Source organism: Canis lupus, chromosome 17, assembly GCF_011100685.1.
Source record: "Canis lupus familiaris isolate Mischka breed German Shepherd chromosome 17, alternate assembly UU_Cfam_GSD_1.0, whole genome shotgun sequence".
NCBI lineage: Eukaryota > Metazoa > Chordata > Mammalia > Carnivora > Canidae > Canis > Canis lupus.
In genome coordinates this window covers 58461132-58482416 of record NC_049238.1, presented here as the reverse complement: position 1 = coordinate 58482416, position 21285 = coordinate 58461132, and the positions used below count along the sequence as shown (strand labels likewise).

At 38.3% G+C, this 21285-nt stretch overlaps 1 protein-coding gene across 4 annotated transcripts in view; it reads right to left on the bottom strand.

Annotated features, from left to right (window-relative positions):
• Window positions 1-249: 249 nt before the first annotated feature.
• Window positions 250-21285, bottom strand: part of CHD1L (chromodomain helicase DNA binding protein 1 like) — an 82473-nt gene continuing 61437 nt past the window's right edge. For all 4 annotated transcript variants that reach the window (XM_038561975.1, XM_038561972.1, XM_038561974.1 and 1 more), the window contains 8 exons: window positions 17797-17945; window positions 16630-16793; window positions 15873-16078; window positions 14725-14823; window positions 4551-4621; window positions 2466-2580; window positions 1455-1563; window positions 250-566 (listed from right to left, as the gene is read on the bottom strand). In XM_038561975.1, the coding sequence (XP_038417903.1) occupies window positions 491-566; window positions 1455-1563; window positions 2466-2580; window positions 4551-4621; window positions 14725-14823; window positions 15873-16078; window positions 16630-16793; window positions 17797-17945 (989 nt within the window). In that variant the 3' untranslated portion in view covers window positions 250-490. The remainder of the gene's footprint in view (window positions 567-1454; window positions 1564-2465; window positions 2581-4550; window positions 4622-14724; window positions 14824-15872; window positions 16079-16629; window positions 16794-17796; window positions 17946-21285) is intronic.

Here is a 21285-nt window from a genome sequence, read left to right as displayed (position 1 = left end):
TTCTAGATCTTGATGCTGAACACTGTGAAAAGAAGGGCAGGAGAGGCTCCACTCATCTAGATCAGGAATCTCACTTGTCAGGGTCTGCCCCTCAGAGTCCTGTCGTTTGTCCCAAGGCATAAAAGGAAGGTGCTTCCTTCTCCAGAGCAACCTGTTTCATTTCTCCTTAATCTACACACCCAACCCTCTGTAAAGAAATTAGTCTGATGGAGGAGAAGAAAAATGGATTGAGGAGAAAGCAAGCAATGAAACTATTAGAGAAAGAAAATTTATTATTATGCAAATAAGCTATGAAAACTGGAGCCCTGGCAAACTGCCAGAGGACTTTCCCAATTAAGGTGTGCATCCTTGTATTACTGATACTGAATCAGAGTAACACATCCTAGAGAACAAAATGAGAATTCAGAAAACACAGTATCTCAGAGGCCCACCAGATCTGGACTCCTTTTTGAAACCCTCTAATTCAGTAGCTCTGGGGAAATATTAACTGCTAAGGCATCAGCTGTCTTGGGGAAGAGGAGGACTGTGGATGAAGAACAGCCACCCTGCTTCTAGGAAAGTAATATCTGATAAGGAGAGTCAAGGAAGTTCTATTTCACGACTTTAAAATCAACTTTACTAAAACTGCTAGTTCTCTAATTTAGTAATCATAGAAATAATCACTCTGGAAGTAGCATGACTTAATTCCCTTTCACCATCTCATAAATTCTTCAATACTGTTAGTACTCATTACTGCTGTTATCTCATTATTAAAACTTTTCTGATAGTGTTTGAATTGTACAAGCATATCAAATGTGACTTTTCTGTTTTTATGGTGATTTAAGTGTCCTGAAAAACAACACTGAATTAATAAGTAAAAAGATGAAGTTTCTGTATGATTATAACTCTTGGGGGTCAGTTCAGCTTCTGGTGATTATCTTTTTTTAAGACTCAAAGTAATAGTTTAAATAATGCTAACTGATACAGCAAAGGGAACATTCAAAGAAAATACTAGTTTGGTAGTACTAAATTATATCCTAATGGTCAAAAAGCATTTCAAAATGCATCCTAAGAATAAGCTGAATAGGTTCAAAAGTAAAATAGTTTACTCATTTGTTTGATTGTTCATTCAATTAAACAGAGTGAAATTCTTAGAACTAGGCCTTGCTACAGGCCTCAAGCATCTCTAGAGACCTGATGTGAAAAGATTCAATGTTATCAAATGACAATTATTCAGTGAACTCCTCCCTTCATACACCTTTTAATCTACTTGCTGGCACCCAGAAATGCTTGGGTGTATTTATCTCCCTGGATATGTACCAGTTACAAAGTACTTCTTAAGTTTTTGTTTCATTGGTGGGGGACAGAGTAAAAAATGTGGCAGAAGCAGCCCAGGCCTTGATTAGTGATACCAGAAAATGCAAGATATTTTCTCTGAGCTGAGAGAGAACATTAATAAGATCACAAAAGGATACATGTAAGTTGGGATGCCTTTTGCAGCCAAGTGTTTCCGAATAAGTCGTTCAGTACCATACCAGTTAAAAGCTTTTGTGGCATGTCCAATGCGTGGAAGATGAACACTTGCTATTAAAGAGGGAAAAAATAGATCATGATGTTGTCATTTGTCAAAAACTTGATTCAGTATAAATATATATAACAGACAACTATACTTTCAGTCACTTTGTGGTTTCCAACAGACAAAATGTATATAATCATGGTATGCATCCCACACAAAGCATACAATTACAATATCAAAAAAATATTCTGGGGTGGGACCATAATATGAAAAATTAAGTAATTCTATTAAACACAAAAGACTTACAGGCTCTGGAAGTAAGAAGGTACAATGAACATAGAATATGATCAATGTTGGAGATAAAAAGATTTTTAAGAGGGGGAGGGGGAGAGGGAGAATCTTAAGCAGGATCCACGCTCAGTGTGGAGCCGGACTCAGGGCTCAATCTCATAAACCTGAGATCATGACCTGAGCTGAAATCAAGAGTCGGACACTAATGGATTGACCCACGCAGGTGCCCCATAATAAACAGATTTTTTAACAAGTCAGTCAGTTCAACAAACTCTGAGACACAATGGAAATAAAACTTCACTCTGACTTTTGGCAGAAAACTATCTGGTAATGTGAACAGTGTGTGGCTATCCAAGAGGGGATGGGATAGGATAAACAGCATTCCTCAATTATATCTAACCAGATTACTACATCTCTGGTCTTCTGCTTCCTCATCTTTAAAATCATGATACAACTACCCCAGTGCAGGGAGATAGTCCACAGAGATAAACAAAAGTGACCTGGGAAGGAAAAGAGGCTAAGATGATGTGGTGGTTACTTGTGTGGTCTCTTATATGGGGGCTTACCTTTATCATATATATAGAATGAGGTTTTAACATTTCTCACCTCCCTTTAAAAATCCTATCACATGCCTGGAAACGGAAACGCATCTACTCCTGAGCACAGATGAAAAGCTTACCTTTCTTTTTCTTTGCTGCTAAATAGATCTTCTTCAGGCCCTCTTCTAGGGCTGCCATCTTAATGCCAGACAGGACATTGGAGCGATCACGGTGCTGAGCCACAATCAAGGCCAACTAGGAGGACAACCAACACATGGTTGACAATGACATGAGAAGGCTGCACTGTTAACAAAGTGACCTGCCCATAGAGGGGGGCTTTGTCTCCATTGTCTTTGTTTTTTTTTTTTTTTTTTGTCTCCATCATCTTTGAATGCTCTGCCCTCAACAACCATGTCCTACCAGATTCATGACTTAATTTTCCATCATCATTGTTTTATTTTGTAGTAACTTTATACACATGCATTTCTTCTTCTTTTTAAGATATGCTAAAACCAGTGTTCAAAATATGCTGTCTTTCCTAAGTACTCTCAACAGTAGAGAAAGAATTTTTCAGGCTTAGAAGCAGAAAGGACTTTACAGGTTCCTGTATACAGCCCTCTGGCTGATGCTCAAGTCAGCTCCCAACCCTCATTCCATCTCTGTTCAAGTAATTCCCACCTGTCCTAAGTGGGGGAGACTGGACAAAGTGTCAAGGGAATGTCTGGGACTGACATCTCTACCATCCTATCACAACCGGTTGTAAATAGTTTTGAGTCACTTGAGCATTTATGCCATAACCATTGTGTTGTTCTTTTTTTTTTTTTTTTTTTTTTTTTTTTTTTTTTAGCATGTTAGAAATGACTGAAAAAAATGACTGAATAGGCAGAAGCCACTTTGTGGTCAAACACACAAGTCACCAAACTCAAGATATATATATGTCCCTTTCAGCCTGGTTTCTAAATTTCTTTTCTCAGTAAGATTTGGCTTTAAATTGAATACGAAGAAAAAAAAATAATTGAATACGAATTCAAGCCCTTGAGAAAGCCAGGTTAAGTGTGGTTAGTAAAACATCTTACAGGAATTATAAGAGGACTGGTAAAGTAAGAGACACTTAAGATGGAAAAGGTGAAACTTTTTTTTTTTTTTTTTTGAAGAAAAAAGGGTGAGCAGGGGGAGGGGCAGAGGGAGAGGGAAAAAGAATCTCAAGCAGGCTCCATGCTCAGCACAGAGTCCTGTTGTAGGGCTCAATCTCAGGACCCTGAGATCATCACTTGAGCCAAAATCAAGCTAAATGCTTAACCAACTGAGTCACCTAGGTGCCTCAAAGGAGAATCTTAATACAGGTAGAGGAAATACAGATCGGCTCCTCCCCTCTGCTTATGGCTAGCTACTAAACAATCTTTTACACAATTTTTCACATAATAAATGAGGAAATGCTTGGAGTTTTGAGTCATGTTTTCTTATTCAATGTTTCCTGAGCATTTCCCATGAGCTGGTACTGTGTGAGGTATTAAGGATAAAATGACAAAATGAGTCCACACTCTTCAGGAGGAGACTGCCTTAGGTCAACGCAGGGAACAAGCCAAGTTAGGGGACAATGTTAAAGCAACTATGATGGACAAAAGCAAGGGGGATGGAGAGAGTGTGGTGGAGTGTGAAGCCCAACCTGCTTGTTATGGGTTGAATTGTGTCCTCTCAAATTCGTATGTTGAAGCCCTAAGCCTCACTACTTTAGAAGTGACTGTATGTGGAGATTGGGCCCTCAAAGAAAGCAAGTAAGCTAAAATGAGGCCCCTAGGGTGATGCCTAATCCAGTCTAACTGCTGTGCTTACAGAAAGAAATATGGATATACACTGAGACACCAAGGATATATACATTGAGACACCAGGGATGTGCACACACAGAGGAAAGACCAAGTGAAGACACAGACAGCAGGCGACCACCCCTAAGCCAAGGAGAGAGACAATAGAGGAAACTAGCCCTGTTGGCACCTTAATCTTGGACCAGTAGCCTCCAGAACTAAAGAAATTAATTTGTTTTCTAAGCCACCTAGTTGGTAGTGTTTTATAACAAACTATAGAAATGATCCCTGAAAGTACAGTCTTGGGGTGTTTTGTTAGAGTAGCCCTGCGACTACTACACTGACAGGCCCACATGAACAGAAGTTTCAAGGAGATGATGTAAGCCAAAATTTAGTTTTGATAAGAGACTTTTTTTTACTTACCAGATCTTGTCCTTTGTTCCTTGACTCTTTATCATCAACAGGAAATAAAAGGACACCTCCCAAATTCAAGTCTGAGGTAAAGTAAAGGAGCAACAGACAGAATGTGAGGTTCGCTCCGGAACGAAACCCCTGACAAAAAAAAAAAAAAAAAGAAACCCCTGACAAGGGGCTCTGGTGAATGCCCCTGACTCCTTTCCTTTTCCAGCCAATCAGGTTGCAATCTCACCTTTTCTCATTCTCTTAACTCCAGTCACTGCCTTATAATCACAGTGGATCATATGATCCATTCCTGAGGGTTGTTTTTGCTCAAAAACATTTTTTTTTAATGTTTTATTCTGGTAAAATACACCTAACATAAAATTTACCATCTTAACCATTTTTAAGCGCACAGTGCAATAGTGTCAAGTACCTTCATGCTGCTATGCTATCCATCTCCACAGTGCTCTTCACCATGCCAAACTGACACTCTATATTCAGTAAACATCATCTCCCCATCTCCCCTGCAACCACCACTCTTTCTACCTCTGAATCAGACTACTGTAGTTACTTCATCTATGTGAAATCACATAATACTTGTTCTTTTGTGACTGGCTTATTTTACTTGGCATAATGTCCCCAGGATTCATCCACGTTGTTGCATGTGTCAGTTTCCTCGTTTCCAAGGCTGAATAATAGCTCACTGTATGAATATATACCGCACTGTTTATCTATTCATCCATTAGACACTTAGGTTGCTTCCACCTTTAGGCCGTTGTGTGTAATAATGCAACATGTGTGTACAAATATCTGTTTGAGTCTCTGCCTGCAGTTCTTATAAGAGGGACTGCTGGATTATATGGTAATTTTATTCTTGATTTTTTTCAGGAAACACCATACTGTTTTCTATAGCGGTTGCATCATTTTACATTCCTACCATCAGTGCAAGTGTTCTAATTTCTCCACATCCTGATAATACTTGTTACTGTATTTTTTTTTAATTGAGAGGTAACTGACATATAACATTGTGTAAGTTTAAGGTGTACAACATACTGATTTTACTATGCTGCAGTACAATTGCCATAATACTTGTTATTGTGTATTTTTTTCATTGTAACTGACATATAACATAGTGTAAGTTTAAGGTGTACAACATACTGATTTCACGCACTTATGCTGCAGTACAATTGCCACTGTAGCATTAGGTAGTATTTCAATCACATCCGATAATTGTCACTCCTAGTGGTAGGAACAATTAAGACCTAGTCTCTTAGCAATTTTAAGGTTTGCAATAAAGTTCTGCTGTCTGTAGTCCCTGCACTGTGTATTAGAACGCTAGGACTTACTTATCTACTAAGTACAAGAATGTACCCTTAAACATCATCTCTACCATTTCCACCAACCCCAGCCTCAGGTAACTACCATTTCATTCTGGTTTGTTTTTTTGTTGTTTGTTTTGTTTTGTTTTAGATTCCACATGTAAGGGACGTGTGTGTGTGTCCATATCTTCTTCCATTTTTGTTGTCAGGCACCCAAGTTGTTTCCATACCTGGACTATTGTGAATAATGCAGAAATCAACATTGGAGTGCAGTTATCTCTTAGATAACCTGTTTTTTCTCTTCCTTTGAATAAATACTCAAAAGTAAGATTATTGGATCATAGGATAGCTCTAACTGTAATTTTTAAAGGAATCTCTATATTGTTTTTCCACAATGCACCAGTTTGCATTCCCACAGATCCTGAATGATGGTTTCCTTTTCTCCATAATCTCATCAATACTTATTATCTCTTGTCTTCTTGATGACAGACATTGACGGGTGTGAGATGATATTTCATTGTAGTTTTGATTTGCATTTCCCTGATGATTACTGATGTTGAACATCTTTTCATGTCCCAGTTGGCCATCTGCACTTTTTCTGGAAAAATATCTATTCAGTTCCTCTGTTCACTTTTTAATCAGATTGGTTTTTTTGTTTTGTTTTCTGTTGAGTTGTCGGGAGTTCTTTATAAAATTTGAATAGTAACCCTTTACCCAATGTGTGGTTTTCAAATATTCTCTTTCTGTAGGTTGCCTTTCCATTTTGTTAGGTTTTTGTTGTTGCTGTTGTTCTTTTGGTGTCTTCCCCCCCAAAAATTACTGCCAGGGCCAATTTCAAAGAGCTTCTTCCCTAAGTTTTCTTCTAGGAGTTTCATGGTATCAGTTCTTATGTTTAAGTGTCTGATCTATTTTGAGGTAATTTTTGTGAGTGGAATAAGGTAAGGGTCCAATTTCATTTTCCTGCAGGTGGTAATCCAGGTTTCTCAACATCATTTGCTGAAAAGACTATTTTCCCTATTGGATGTTCTTGGCTCCTTTATCAAATATTAGCTGGCACTGTATGTAGAGGTTTAACTCTGGTGTCTGTATTCTGTTCTGTTGGTCTATGTGTCCATTTTTATGTTGGTACCATATTTGTAGTATAGTTTGAAATTGGGAAGTGTGATGCCACTTGCTTTGTTCTTTCTAATGACTGCTTTGGCTATTCAAGGTCTTTTGTGGTTTCATTCAAATTTTAGTATTTATTCTATTGCTGTCAAAAATGCCACTGGAATTTTGATAGGAAATGTATTAAATCCAGAGATGACTTTGGGTAAAATGAGCATTTTAATGATACTATCTCTTCTGATCGTGAAATATCTTTCAATTGTTTGTATCTTCTTAAAATCCTTTAAACAAAGTCTTGTATTTTTCATTATCTAGATCTTTACTTCCTTGGTTAAATTTATTCTTTGGTATTTTATTGTGTCTGATGTTACTGTGAGTGGATAGTTTTCCTTATTTCTTTTTCAGATGTTTCATTGTTAGTACACAGAGAAGGAACTGATTTCTGTGTGTTGATTTTCTTTCTTTCTTTCTTCTTTCTTTCTTTCTTTCTTTCTTTCTCTTTCTTTCTTTCTTTCTCTTTCTTCCTTCCTTCCTTCCTTCCTTTTGTGTGTGTTGATTTTCAATCCTGCCACTTTACTGAATTGACTGATTACATCCACTAGTTCTTTTTCCAATTGATTAAATCCAACATATTGGGAATTTGGGACTTTTAATATATAAGATCACATCATCTGCAAACCATGACAATTTTAATTTTTCTTTTCTGATTTGGATGTTTTTTAAGAAGTTGTCTTGCTTGATTGTTGTAGCTAGGACTGCTGGTATTATGTTAAATAAGAATGGAGAGAAGAGGCAGGCACCTCTGTCTTATTCCTGATTTTAGAGGAAAAGCTTTTGATTTTTCTCTGTTGAATACAATGTTAACTGTGGATATCATATATGGCTTTTATTATGCTGATGTATGTTCTTCTTTTATTCTATTGAGGATTTCCATCATGAAAGGATGTTGTACTTTGTCAAATGCTTTTACTGCATCTATTGAGAGGTTCGGTGATTTTTGCCTTTCATTCCACTAATGTACTGTATCACATTTGATTTGCATATGATGAACTATCCCTGCATCCCAGTGAGAAATCCCACTTAGTCATGGTGTGTAAATCCTTTTAATGAGTTCTTAAATATGGTTTGCTAGTATTTTTTTTTTTTTTTGAGAATTTTTGCAACAACATTCTTCAGGATATTGGTCTATAGTGTTCTTTCCCTATACTGTTCTTACTTGGCTTTGGTATCAGGGTAATACTGGCCTCACAGAATAGTCTGGAAGTGTTCCCTCCTCTTCAATTTTTTGGGAAGAGTTTGAGAAGGGTTGGCAATAATTCTTCTTAAAATGTTTGGTAGAATTCATACATGAAGGCATCTGGCACTTTAAAACCTGAGTCAATCTCCTCACTCATTATCAATCTGCTCAGACTTTATATCTCTTTCTGCTTCAGTCTTAGTAGGTTGTGTGTCTATGAAATTTATCCATTTCTTCTACATTATCTAATTTGTAGGTATAAAATTGTTCATAATAGTGACTTAGGATTTTAAACGTTTTTCTGCAGTGTCAGCTATAATTTCTCCTCTTTCATTTCTGATTTTGAGTTTTCTTTTTAATGGGTCTTGCTAAAAGTCTGTCGATTTCATCTTCTAATTTGTGTTAATAAAACCATAAAACTACAAACAAAACAAAACAAAACAAAACAAAAAAAGCTCTTAGAGTCACTGATCTTTTCTATTGATTTTCTGGTCTCTAATTTTATTTATGTCAGATCTGATCTTTATTTCCTTCCTTCTGCTAACTTTGGACTTAATTTGTTCTTCTTTTTCTAGTTTCTTGAGGTATAAACGTGGGTTATTTGAAATATCATTTAATATGCATATATTGCTATTAACTTCCCTACCAGAAGTGCTTTTGAAGCATCCATCACTGCTTGGTATGCTGTGTTTCCATTTGCTTTGAGATATTCTTTGGTTTGCCTTTTGATTTCTTCAACTCAATGGTTGTTCAGGAGTGTGGTATTTAGTTTCCATATATTTGTAGATATTCTAACTTTCCTCATTAAAGATCTCTAGTTTCATACCATTGTGGTTGGAAAAGATACTTGGTATGATTTCAGTCTTATTTTGCTATGATTTGTTCTGTGCTCTATCATATGATGCATTCTTAAAAAATGTTCCATGTATACTTGAGAAAAATGTGTATTCTGTTGCCATTGGATGAAATTTTCTATAAATGTCTATTAAGTCAGTTTGATGTAATATTTGGTACAAATCTATCATTTCCTTGATGCTTTACTCTGGATAATCTGTGCATTGCTGAAAGTGATATATTAAAGTCTCCTATTGGGACGCCTGGGTGGCTTAGTAGTTAAGCATCTGCCTTTGGCTCAGGGTGTGATCTTGGAGTCCCAGGATTGAGTCCAACATCAAGCTCCCTGCAAGGAGCCTGCTTCTCCCTCTGTTTATGTCTCTGCCTCTCTCTTTCTGTGTCTCTCATGAATCAATAAATAAAATCTAAAAAAAAAAAAAAGTCCTATTGTTTGTTGTCTGTTTCTTCCTTCATAGTTGTCTTCCTTCATAGTTGTTAATATTTAATATATTTAGATGCTCTGATGTTAGGTGCATATATACTACTGTTACACCTTCTTGATGGATTAATCCCTTCATCATCATGTAATGACCTTACTTGTCTCTTGTTACCATTTTGTTTTAAAGTCTACTTTGTCTGATACAAGGATAGCTATTCCCACTTTCTTTGGTTCCTACTCACATGGAATTATCTTTCTCCATCCCTTCACTTTGTGTTTTTAAGGCTCAAGTTGATCTCTTGTAGGCAGCAGATAGCTGTGTCCTGTTTTTTGTTAGCTTTTTTCCATCAGCCACTCTGTGCCTTTTGCTTGATGAATTTAATCTACTCACATTTAGAGTAGTTAATTTACAGAAGTCCTTACTAATGCCACAGTATTCGCTGTTTTCTAGTGGCTCTGTATTCCCATTTTTTCTTTTTCCCCTCTGTTTCTGCCTACCTTCATAAACTGGTTATTTTCTGTGGTGGTATAGTCTATTTCCCCTTTGTCTCATGGATCTGCTCTAGGTTTTTGCTATGTTGTTACCATAAAACATCTTACAGATAAAACAGGCCATCTTATCTGACAGTAACTTATATTCAATCGCCTATTAAGACTCTCCTTTTATCCTTTTTTACCTCTTTTTATGTTGCATATTAACAATTTATAGTACCTATGGTTCTTTTTACTGCTCTTTTCCTTTAACCTTTATACTACAGATGAGTGGTTAAAGCATCATCCTAATAGAGGTTACAGTTACCTAATTCCATCTATTTTTCATTTTTACTAATGTGTTGTGTACTTCCATGTTTTCATGCTATGGATTAGTATTTTTCATTTCAGCTTGAAGAACTCCTTTCAGCATCTTGTAGGGCAAGTCTAGTGGTGGTGAACTCCCTGAGCTTTTGTCTGGGATATCTTATCTGCAAGATAACTTGGCCAGATACTTGGTTGGTGGTCTTTATCTTTAGCACTGAATATGTCATTCCACTCCCTTCTGGCCTGTAGTTTCTGCTGAGAAATCTGCTGATAGCCTAATGAGGGTCCTTTGTAGGTTATGTTCTTCTCCCCCCTACTCACCCTCCCAGCTTCATTTAAGATTCTCTATCATTGATTTTTCAGTTTCATTATAATGTGTCTTGGAGAAGATCTTTCTGCATTGAGATAATGGGATGACCTATCAGCTTTGTGGACTTATATGTCCAAGTCTTTCCTCAGTTTTGGTAAGTTCTCGGCTATCATTTCTTTAAATAAACTCTGCCCCTGAGGGGCCCCTGGGTGGCTCAGTGGTTGAGCATCTGCCCTTGGCTCAGGTAGTGATCCCAGGATTCTGGGATCAAGTTCTACATCAGGCTCCCCATGGGGAACCTGCTTTTCTCTCTGCCTGTCTATGCCTCTCTCTCTCTCTCTCTCTGTTTCTCATGAATAAGTAAATAAAATCTCTACAAAATCAAACAAAAAAATTAAATCTGCCCCCAAGTCCCTCTCTTCCCTTTATGGAAAACTGCTTATTCTGATATTTCTCTTACTCTGATAGTTGTCTTTTTGATCCAATCCCATAGCTCATGTACTTTCTTTGCTCTTTTTTAATCTCTATTCTTTCATCTCTTCTGTGTTATTTCAAAATTCCTATCCTATAAGTCATGTATTCTTTCTTCCATCTGGCCTACCCTGCTACAGCTGCTCTCTATTGTATTCTTCATCCCATTCATCAAATTCTTCAGCTCCAGAATTTGTCTGGTTCTGTTTTACAGTCTCAATCTCTTCGGAATAGAACTCATTTTGTTCATATGGTTTATTTCTGATTTCAATGAATTGCCTTTGAGTTTTCTTGTAAGTCTTTGAGTTTATTCATAACTGCTTTTCTGAATTCTTTATCAGTTAGACTGCAGTATTCTGTGCCTTTGAGCTTGGTTGCTGGAGAACTGTCATTTTGTTTCTGTGATGCCAAATTTCCTTGATTTTTCACATTTTTCGTGTTATGCACTGCTGCTTTTGCATTTGAAGTAGCAGATACCTCCTTAACTCTGTGCTCACTACTTTCAGCAGGTAGTTTTATCTTCTGTAGTATTGTTACTATCTAAGTTATTCCTTGTGCATGAGGTATACCTGCTCCACTCTTCTTGCTCTCTTGGGACCAAATTTTTAAGTCTTTGTGTCAGCTCTTGTTACAATTCACCAGGTTGGCTATTGGAAATAGCATTCTAGAAGAAGCATTCTAGAAGGTTTGAGGTTTTATTCTTTGACCAATGACCATGGCCTATTCTAGGTGTGCTCCCTGTCCACCAGAGCTTGTCTCACAGACACATTTGGGAGCCTGCACAAAGAGCTGGCAGCAGAGTCAGGAAGAGTGGGTTTAGCCTAGGTGTTTTGGGGGAGCCTGTAGACCCAGGAAGGAAATTCCTGAGTGTAGCATTCCCAGAGACTTGTGGGTGAGCTTCCTGTTGTACACAATCCCTCTGATGCCATTCGAAATTCTGATCTGCCTCCTCCCAGTCACAGAGCTCCCACCTTAGTACTCTGAGTGCTTGTAGAGAAAAATGGGTTTCTTCAGCTGTGTTCCATCTAACTGGGACAGCAGGAGCTCACACCACTTTCCTTTCCCTCCATAGGGGAGATCACCTCCATTAAATACATCAGTCCATTCAGTGTTTCCTTGGGGGAAAGGCACCAGGAGAGTTTCTCTTACCACCTCCACTGCAACCAATTCCTATCTTTCTTTCGTTTTTTTCCTTCTCCAGTGGTATGCTGGAATCTTCCTACAGGAAGGCTGGATTTCTGCAAGTTCTGTCTCTTCCATGAGTAACCCCCTCCCCCCCACCTCCGCCCCATCAGCACTCATCTGATTTTTGCCTGACATGGGCAGGAGGGGTCTAGGCAACTGTGCTGTTTCCACAGCCTGTAGGAAGGTTTGTCTGTCTCTTCTGGGTGGCAGCGCCTTTGGAGTAAGGTGCTAGGTCCCCAAAGACCTACCAATATGCTTTTGTTTGTGTATGGATGTCTAATTTATTGATTAAAAGAGGGAATAAAAGGAGGAACATTGCTTATGTCATCTTCTTCATTTCTGAATTTTTATGATCTCCCAATTCAATGTCCCCTACATATTACCTACAGAGTACTCCTGCAGGCATTGGAGAGTGAATGCAAACTAGAGGCATCTGGGGATGTGAAGGGAAGAGCATTATGAACTTTAAATTTCTTCAGAAGTCTTAGCTTTGTTTTTAAGCACTCAAACATTGTACTCTACTATATCTGTATCTATCTGTACATTTTCCTAACTCATCCAAATCAAATCAAATTAATGCTCTAGAAAAATGTGCTAAAATAATTCTATGGCTTTATGTACTTCGGTTTGAACCCCAATCTTTTAAGTCATTCTAAAGAGTCTACTGGCTCTGTTAGGCCAAGTATCTCCCAAATGACTAACCATTATCCACTAGATAAGATCCTGCTTAGAATGGCATCTCCCTGAAAAAGCCATATGCAACCTTCTATAATGTGGTCCAAATCCTTCTCTTTAAAATCAAACTCTCAGGGTGCTTGGTGGCTCAGTGGTTGAGTGTCTGCCTTTGGCTCAGGTTGTGATCCAAGGGTCCTGGGATCAAGTCCCATGTTGGGTTCCCCACAGGGAGCCTGCTTCTCCCTCCACCTATATCTCTCATGAGTATATAAATAAAACCTTTTTAAAAAAATCAAATTCTCCTCTCTTTGTCAGCCTCAACCCCCTCCTCTGGCCTGCCTGGCCTACACACCATTCCCTAAACACATTCACCATGTAACTGCCTGGGTCATTCAATACCCTGTACTGGGAATGACAGGAGTTGCGGGAATATCAAAAAGTATGAGACATAGTCAGGGGTCTTTTTCCATTTCTCTCCACCCACTTAAATTCAACCTATCTTTCCAGGCCCAAGATTACTTTCACTATCTCCACAAAGCACTCCCTGGTAATTCTAGCCCACATTTTCATCTACCCTAATTCAGTTCTTCTTCAGAAAAAGAACGTACCCTCTCAACCCTGTTTTGTCATTGACACTTACACCTTAACTCTGCAATGTAGGTTTAATCTTCACAGTCTCCTCTCCAAGGTCATGCAAATCCAAAGGCCTTTTCTCAGTTCTCACCCTCACTTGGTGCCTGACAATGCAGACCTTCCTGACATCCTCTCCTCTTTCATTCTCAAGGTTCTCTTAGTTGACAATTCCTTCTGTCTCCTCTTCTTGTTGCTTCTCTTAAGTGGAGGTTTTTTCCATGCTTTGTTCTCTGGCCTCTCATTTTCCCATCCTGCTTCCTTCACAGTTTCAGACAAGGATCCAAACAAGCATTCCTCGGTCTTGATGTCTAGCTCTGATCTGTCCTGAATTCTCTGCTTTCCCACTGCCCAATCAATATCTAGATCTCAGTTATTTTAACCTATTAAATCTTCTGTCAGTGAGCTATTTTAGTAGAAAGAGTATTCCTTCTAGGTCCTTATATCCCTTTCTACCCTAGAGAACTAGGCAGAAGAATTAGGGAAAACCAATCTGAGGAATCTGAAGGGCTCTTCTCTATTGAACAAACTCCCTTGGCCTCTCAAGTCCCCAGGAAATAATGACAATAGTAATTTTACTCCTTTTGCTACTTTGTGATTTTTCCACATAAAAGGTACCCTTTCTCCTTCTCCATGCCAAAGGAGACTTCCAAGTTCCTCTGGCCCCAAACATCTTTACTTCTGTCTCTAAGAAGTGCTGTATCTCAGCGTATACTAACCTCATAAGACAACCTCTTCCTCTTCAACATTCAACCTGAGCTCTTGTTAGCACTTTCATGGTGGGTCTGATTTCTCTCCTACAGGTCTGACATTTTTTGGAAATATTCCCTTATGTAGATGGGGTGAGTTGGTCATAGTGGAGGTAAACAATGAAATGCTCTTCATGCCAATACTTGAACACGCACACAGGGATTGACATTATCAAAACACCTGTATATCCACTCTCCTCATTATAGTCCCATGACGTAGGTAGAACAAGTACTATTCACAAATTACAAATGAGGAAACAGGTACAGGGAGAGTAAGAGACTGCCTCAAAGTCACAAAACTAGTTTAATGATGATAAAACTAGCTAATGAGACTCCAAACTAGCTCTCTTAACTCTTTAATGTTTCATAACCCATGTGATACCTATCCTGTGTTCTCTCTTCGTTTATTCCATTCCTACCCCTTTTCTCTGCTTTGATTCTTACCTTTCATTTTCCCAGCTAGCTCATATATTCTTCTTGGCTCAGCAGACCGTGTTTCCAAAGCTGTGAATAAACCACCTCTGCCCCAGCGACCAGAATCATCTGATAGAAAACAACAACAAAAAACATCCAAATTCCAGTTCACAATTCAAAAACACAAAAAGTATGCCAACTAGATTTGTAGGAGAATGGTTTTTCAAAGGGAAGAAACACCTATGTGGCCTCCCAGGAATACCACGGGTTAGACTTCTCAAATATGTTTAGGTTTTATGGAATACACCTGGCTATCATAATAGGAAAGATGGAAAGCAGTTGTAACATAACAACAACTAAAGCATTGGTAATACAATAGCATACAACTCCCATTTTACAGGTAAGGAAGAAAAAATGTTAAATGACTTATTTGAGCTGCTACTAACATAGCTGGTTAGTACCTTCTATTTACAGTCATTCAATCATCCTACAAATATTTGTTAGCATGTATTATGTGTCAGACACTGTTCTAGGAACTAGTGTTACAACAGTGGATTAAAAAAAAATCCTGCTCCCATCAAGTTTATTTTCCAGTGCAATGAGACAATAATAGAAACAAACACATACATAATATGTATGTGGTGATACATGTAATAAAGTAAAATAAGGTAGGAAAAAGGGTAGAGAATAATAGAAGCATGGGGGTGGGGTCTGTTTTATGTGAGGCACTTAGGGGAGATCGGAGATGCAGACATTTAAACAATACTTATTGTGGCTCTCTGTGGAAAGAGGATCCAGGCAGAGGAAGTAAAAAGTGCAAAGATCACAGAAGTGGGGGGAACATGCTTGGAGTTTTACTTTTTCTCAAAAGATGTCTCTTCCCCCTTCTTAAACACCTTGTGCAGAGAACAGGAAATTATCCAACTGTACCAATAAAGAAACCTGAGGCCCAGGAGATTAGGCTATGCAACCAGTTAAAGGAGAGCACCAAGAGTCAAATCTATGTTGCTGGATTCTAAAACGTGCCCCCTTTTGACCGCAGGACTGCACTGGACCCATAATCACCCCTTGGTCAGGCCCCATAACCACCCCTTGGTCAGGCTTCTGCCTCCTCCTCCCCAGTTCTTAGCACCATAAAGAACAAGGCACCCATCCTGGGCCGGTACAACTTCTCCTACCTACGCAGTGCACGATGACAGCATCCTCTGCCCCAGCCTGTGGGTGGGTGACATCACCTCTAACATACTTGATGGCAGTTGAATCTGGATCTTCATAATCCAGCTGGGCAGAACTCTCATCTTCCTGGTCCTCTAGATCCTCTGGTTCGCTCTCCTCGGAAGGCAGGCAGAAGGACTGGTAATTGTTGGATTCCCACCACACCATCCTTCAACAGGCCAGAGAGAAAAGGAAATTAACCTGGCCTATCACAATTTCCCTCAGAGCATACTCCATCCTGCTATTCACAAACACCAAGTGCCCAGTGGAAATGCAATTAGATAGTCACCCTGATTGCAGTATTCTGCTCATTTGTAAATCAACAAGAAGTCTTACTGACTAGCCTAGTTGCCTCCTGACTATACTTCAATAAAGAGCAGCCACCAAATGTCCCTTTTTTTTTTTGGATGTCCCTGTTTTTAAGAACAAGATTAAGGTACTTTCAAGTGAACTACTCTTTGTCAGACAGCTACAATAAAATCTTAACATCTTCTCACTTCAACTGAATAAGTCTTTCTACCTTAGGCACTCAGGACATTTTGCAAAAGTACATTGTTAGGGTTAAAGTTCAATCTTTAAAAAAAAATATTCTATTATCAGAAGGAGCTACCAGTTTTATAAAAATTTACTGCAATTTTAAAGTGTTCAACTGCAGATTAAGTGTATCCTTAAAACATGACCCTCACCAGCTTTTTTATAATATCATTGAATAATACATACTTTTTCTCGTGTTCCACCTTTTCCTTTTTCCTCTTTTTCTCCTCCATTAGTCTCTTTCTCTTAGCTGCTGCTTCTTGTCTCTTCTTCCTTCTATCCTCCAGTTCCTCTGGGCTCAAAATCCGCTTCCTTTTGGTAGATTCCTCTGAAAGGCCTGGGAGGAGAACCTGGAAGAACAAGATCTATAACTGGGAAGTTGGAGGCTGCATATCCCTTCATGAGCTCCATTCATCTCCTAGAACACATTCTGTGTAGACAGCAACACGCTTAATATTTCACAAAACTGCATCTCCATACCCCTTTGTATGGTGGGAAGTGGTGGCAAGACACTTCGATTTACTGTTCACATTACACATCTCATTGGCCCTGTGACCAGGATAGTGCTCTAAACTTAACCAAAGCACATGGTTGTTATAGCAGTACATCATTTGATTAATTTCAATAGCAATCAGGTACTTCAGAAAAGTAACCTTTTTTTATAAAAAGCATACCCTACAAGAGGCCATTTTAGGTTTAATCATTTTTATTTTTTTTATAAGATTTTATTTATTTGAGAGCAAGAGACAGAGCATGAGCAGGGGGTAGGGGTAGGGGGCAGAAGGAGGGGAAGAAGCAGACTCTCCGCTGAACATGGAGCCAGATGCGGGGCTTGATCCCAGGATCCTGGGACCATGAACTGAGCCAAAGGTAGATGCTTAACCAACTGAGCCACACAGGTGCCCGGATTTAACTATTTTTAAAGGAAATCCTCCTATAATGTATTATATAATTCTTTCTCAAACAGTATTTCAACATCACGATTTATCTTAATAATAGCTAGCATTTAATGAGCACATACTAAGTGCCAAATACCAAGGACATTACATATATTGTTCATGACTGTTACCCTCTCTTAGTGGCATAGGGATAAATTATTGGAAGCATTTTGGTGATCTCTTCTGGGATGGCTAAGATGGACAGGGCTGCTTTCACCTGCATTAAATGGTAAAATACACTCTTCTTGTTAATGTTATTTATGGTAACTTTTACATAGGTTCTATACTAGAGTAAATTATATTTCAACAAATATTTACATACTTATTTCTCAATAAATTACTCCCATCATCATTTTTTTATTCTCGAAGGGTGTGAATTTGGGAGAATTTATTCTTTTACATGAGTAGTCCTTACATTGCCTTTATTTCGGAGTAACCGGCCCTCTTGAGTAGTTTTCTCCAAAAAGGTCTTTTGAAGGTTCACCAGTTGTTCAAATGATTCTCTGTCTTCTTTACTAGGCTCCTTGGAATAATCTTTACCTTCAAATAAGTACATATGGTTTTCTAAGAACATAAAACACAAAAGAGAAATGTCAGATACTAGAGAAAAATTGATTAATTCTATTCAAAGCAATAACCAGGGCAACTAAGAGAACAGCTTGTATTCTAAATGGGCTAAGACTAGCTTGTGATGAAGGTACTGATTTTGGATCCCACTAACAGTGACAGGTAGGGATCTCACACATTTACTATTTAAAGGAGAGGACATGGCTAATGCCCTCTGGTCTATCTCTAGTTGGTCTGCAAGTTTCTGCTGGATACCTCCTCCCTGTTGAATCCTGGGATCACACTCATCACTAATTCCACACCACTCTTCAGCATAGATCTCATTGATAATAAGATCACTTAATAAAAGATAACCAAGAACATAATTTTTTTATTCTGCACATACTTAATACTTAACTCTTTCCCCTCTTTTCTATAATATAAAAGGAACAAGTGGGAAATCAGTGAGAAAATAGAGAATCACAAAAATAATCCCTTTTATTCTTTTCAGATTTCATGAAGTAACTTTATGAGCCTCCCCACAATCCTGGTATAAGTAACTCTGCTGAAGAAAGGGAGAAATGAGGCTCAGACAAGGATTAAGGGACTCCCTGGTTCTTAGTGCTAATAAATGAAGAAGGCAAGATTTTGACTCAAAAGCCAGCATGCTCTTTTCAGTGCATTACTGTTGTTTATAGAAGAATGGAGAGTGAACAGGCCAGCAAATACTAATTATAGTAATAACAATAATGAAATAGTGTAATCTTGACAGTATTTTATGCTATCAGAACACTTTCACATCTATTATCACATTTGATTTTTCAACTACTTAAAAGAGTAAAGCTACATTAACAGCACCATTTTACAGATGAGGACACAGAGGCCAAAAGGTTGGGTGATGTGCCAAGATCATGAATCACTGATATGGAGAAGTCATGACAAGCCAAGATCAGCAACCAGAGAGGTGAGATAATGATTCTAAAGTGAAGCATATTTAATAGCACATATTACCAAAGAATGTATTTTCACAGCATTATGAAATCAGCTTTAAGTATGTTTTCTTTGGAGAGTATGAAAGCAAAACATTTCATTCTCAAGAGATCAATTGCTTCACACTTATACCCAAATCCAACCAGCTGTAATTCTAATTGGCATTTGCTAATTAAATCAGCAGGGGGCTTTCAATGAGGTGCTCTATCAACAAGTGGAAAAAAAAAGAGCTGGGAAGTGTCAAATATGATCAACATATGTAGCTTCATATTGCATGCAATTCTCAACTTATAAACATGCTTTTTAAAAAAAACCCTGCCATTCCAGATAAAGCAACCCTATTTTTTTATTTGTTTTTAATTGGAATTGCTTTAACTAATGTCTTTCATATTCATTTATATTATTTTTAATCATACTCCCTGTTCTCATTCTGCAGCCAAGAGGAGGCTGGAGACCATAGGCCTAGACCTTCATCTATGTCCTGCTAGGGGAACCATCTACCACAGAATGAACATGTACTCACTGATCAAAGACAAGATTCCAAATTTTAATACAAGTAGGAAATCTTTTCTGGCAGCTGCACTGACTAAGGAATAAAATTATATTTCTGGAAAACAGCAAAATTTTATTTTGTCCTAGTAACATTAGGAAAATAAGCTGAAATTAATCCAGATGAGTGCAGAAATAGGTGCAAGCTTCAGTATTTCATGTAATCCAAGTATAACTTTAAAACACAGTCACATGGATCCATTTAGAGACCTAAAACCACTAAATGGCAGTAAAGGGATTTTGAAAAGATATGAGACAATAGTGGATGGAAAGTTCAATAACTCTTGGAAAATATAAAAAGTGGCTGAAGCAATGAGAAAGCACAAGCAAGGGGATTGGCAGAGGGAGGAGGAGACTTCCCACTGAGTAGGGAGCCCAATGCGGGGCTCAATCCCAGGACCCGGGATCATGACCTGAGCCAAAGGCAAATGCTTTAACCAACTGAGCCACCCAACTGCCCCTTTTAGAGCTTTGAAAAGCACCTGCTGCTTTCTCTCTCTCTCAAATAAGTAAATAAAATATTTAATAAAAAAAAAAAAAAGTGGGGCGCCTGGGTGGCTCAGTCAATTCAGTCAGTTAAGCATCTGTATTTGACTCAGGTCATGATCCTGAAATCCAGGGACAGAACCCAGCATCAGGCTCCCTGCTCAGCTGGGGGTCTGTTTCTCCCTCAGCTCCCTATCCCGCTTGTGCTCCGCTCTCTTTTGCTCTCTCTCAAATAAATAAAATCTTAAAAAAAATAAAAATAAAAGTTATATTAAATGTCTCAAGAGAGGACATTATGAAAACGGGATGAGATTAAAACTAAGAAAGAGTACTCAAAGAGTAAAGATGGGATACTAATATTAAGAAATTTAAAAGCAAAATATGAGAAGAGTCCAAGATCTGTGTCCTATAGAATAATACTAGCTGCCTAGTAAATTCCAATCTCTCCATATACCCTATGAAACCACCCCTAATCCATGTCTACTATAAAACTAGGAGTTAGAGAACATTATAAACTTCCATTTGGAGGTAAATAGAGAAATAAACATCCAAGTGCCAACAGAGCCAGCTCCTAAGCACACACCAGAGTACAAAGTGAGGCAGAGACTAGCAGTGTTGGATGCAGACCCCAAAAATAGTGCCACACCCTACATGGGAAAATGATAAGGGCAAAACATCTCAGACTCAGTAGATCAGAACATGGGCTACTAAGGAATTGAAATGAAGGGACCAGAAAGTGCATGCAGCCAGCAATCTGGGAAGGCACTGCTTCTGGAGGAGAAAGAGACATCCCTTGGCAGTTCTGTGGCAAAAAAAAAAAAAGGAAGTGATTGAAATTGGCAGTTTTATGGCAAAAAAGGTAAGCAAGTGATGGAAATTGGGAATTCTAGAGAAACAAGAGAATCACAAAACTGAAGTCATGCCAACCCCATCCCCTACCAAAAAAGGAGGCATCATCTAGTAAAGAAACTACATATCTGCGTATCTGTGGAATAAGATACTCTTGAATTAAAAAGTCTAGAATAAGACTCTCAAACCTCACCCGGTCCACACTGAATCACTGCTGCCACAGGTGCAAGACAAATATAAGTAGAAGATAGCAAGGAACATCCTTACAAAAACTACTATGTGAAAAAACACCTCAAGTCAGAAATTCATGTACCCAGAGCTGAAATGGACAAAAAAGAACAAATGTTGACCAAATTCAGAAAAGATAAAATCATTTCATGGTTAAGTGTATTATATCACTTAAAAAAAAATTAGTGGCACCTACACCTTATGGGGGTATGGTGAAGGTAAAATGAAAAAACAGATATAGAACACATGATGCAGT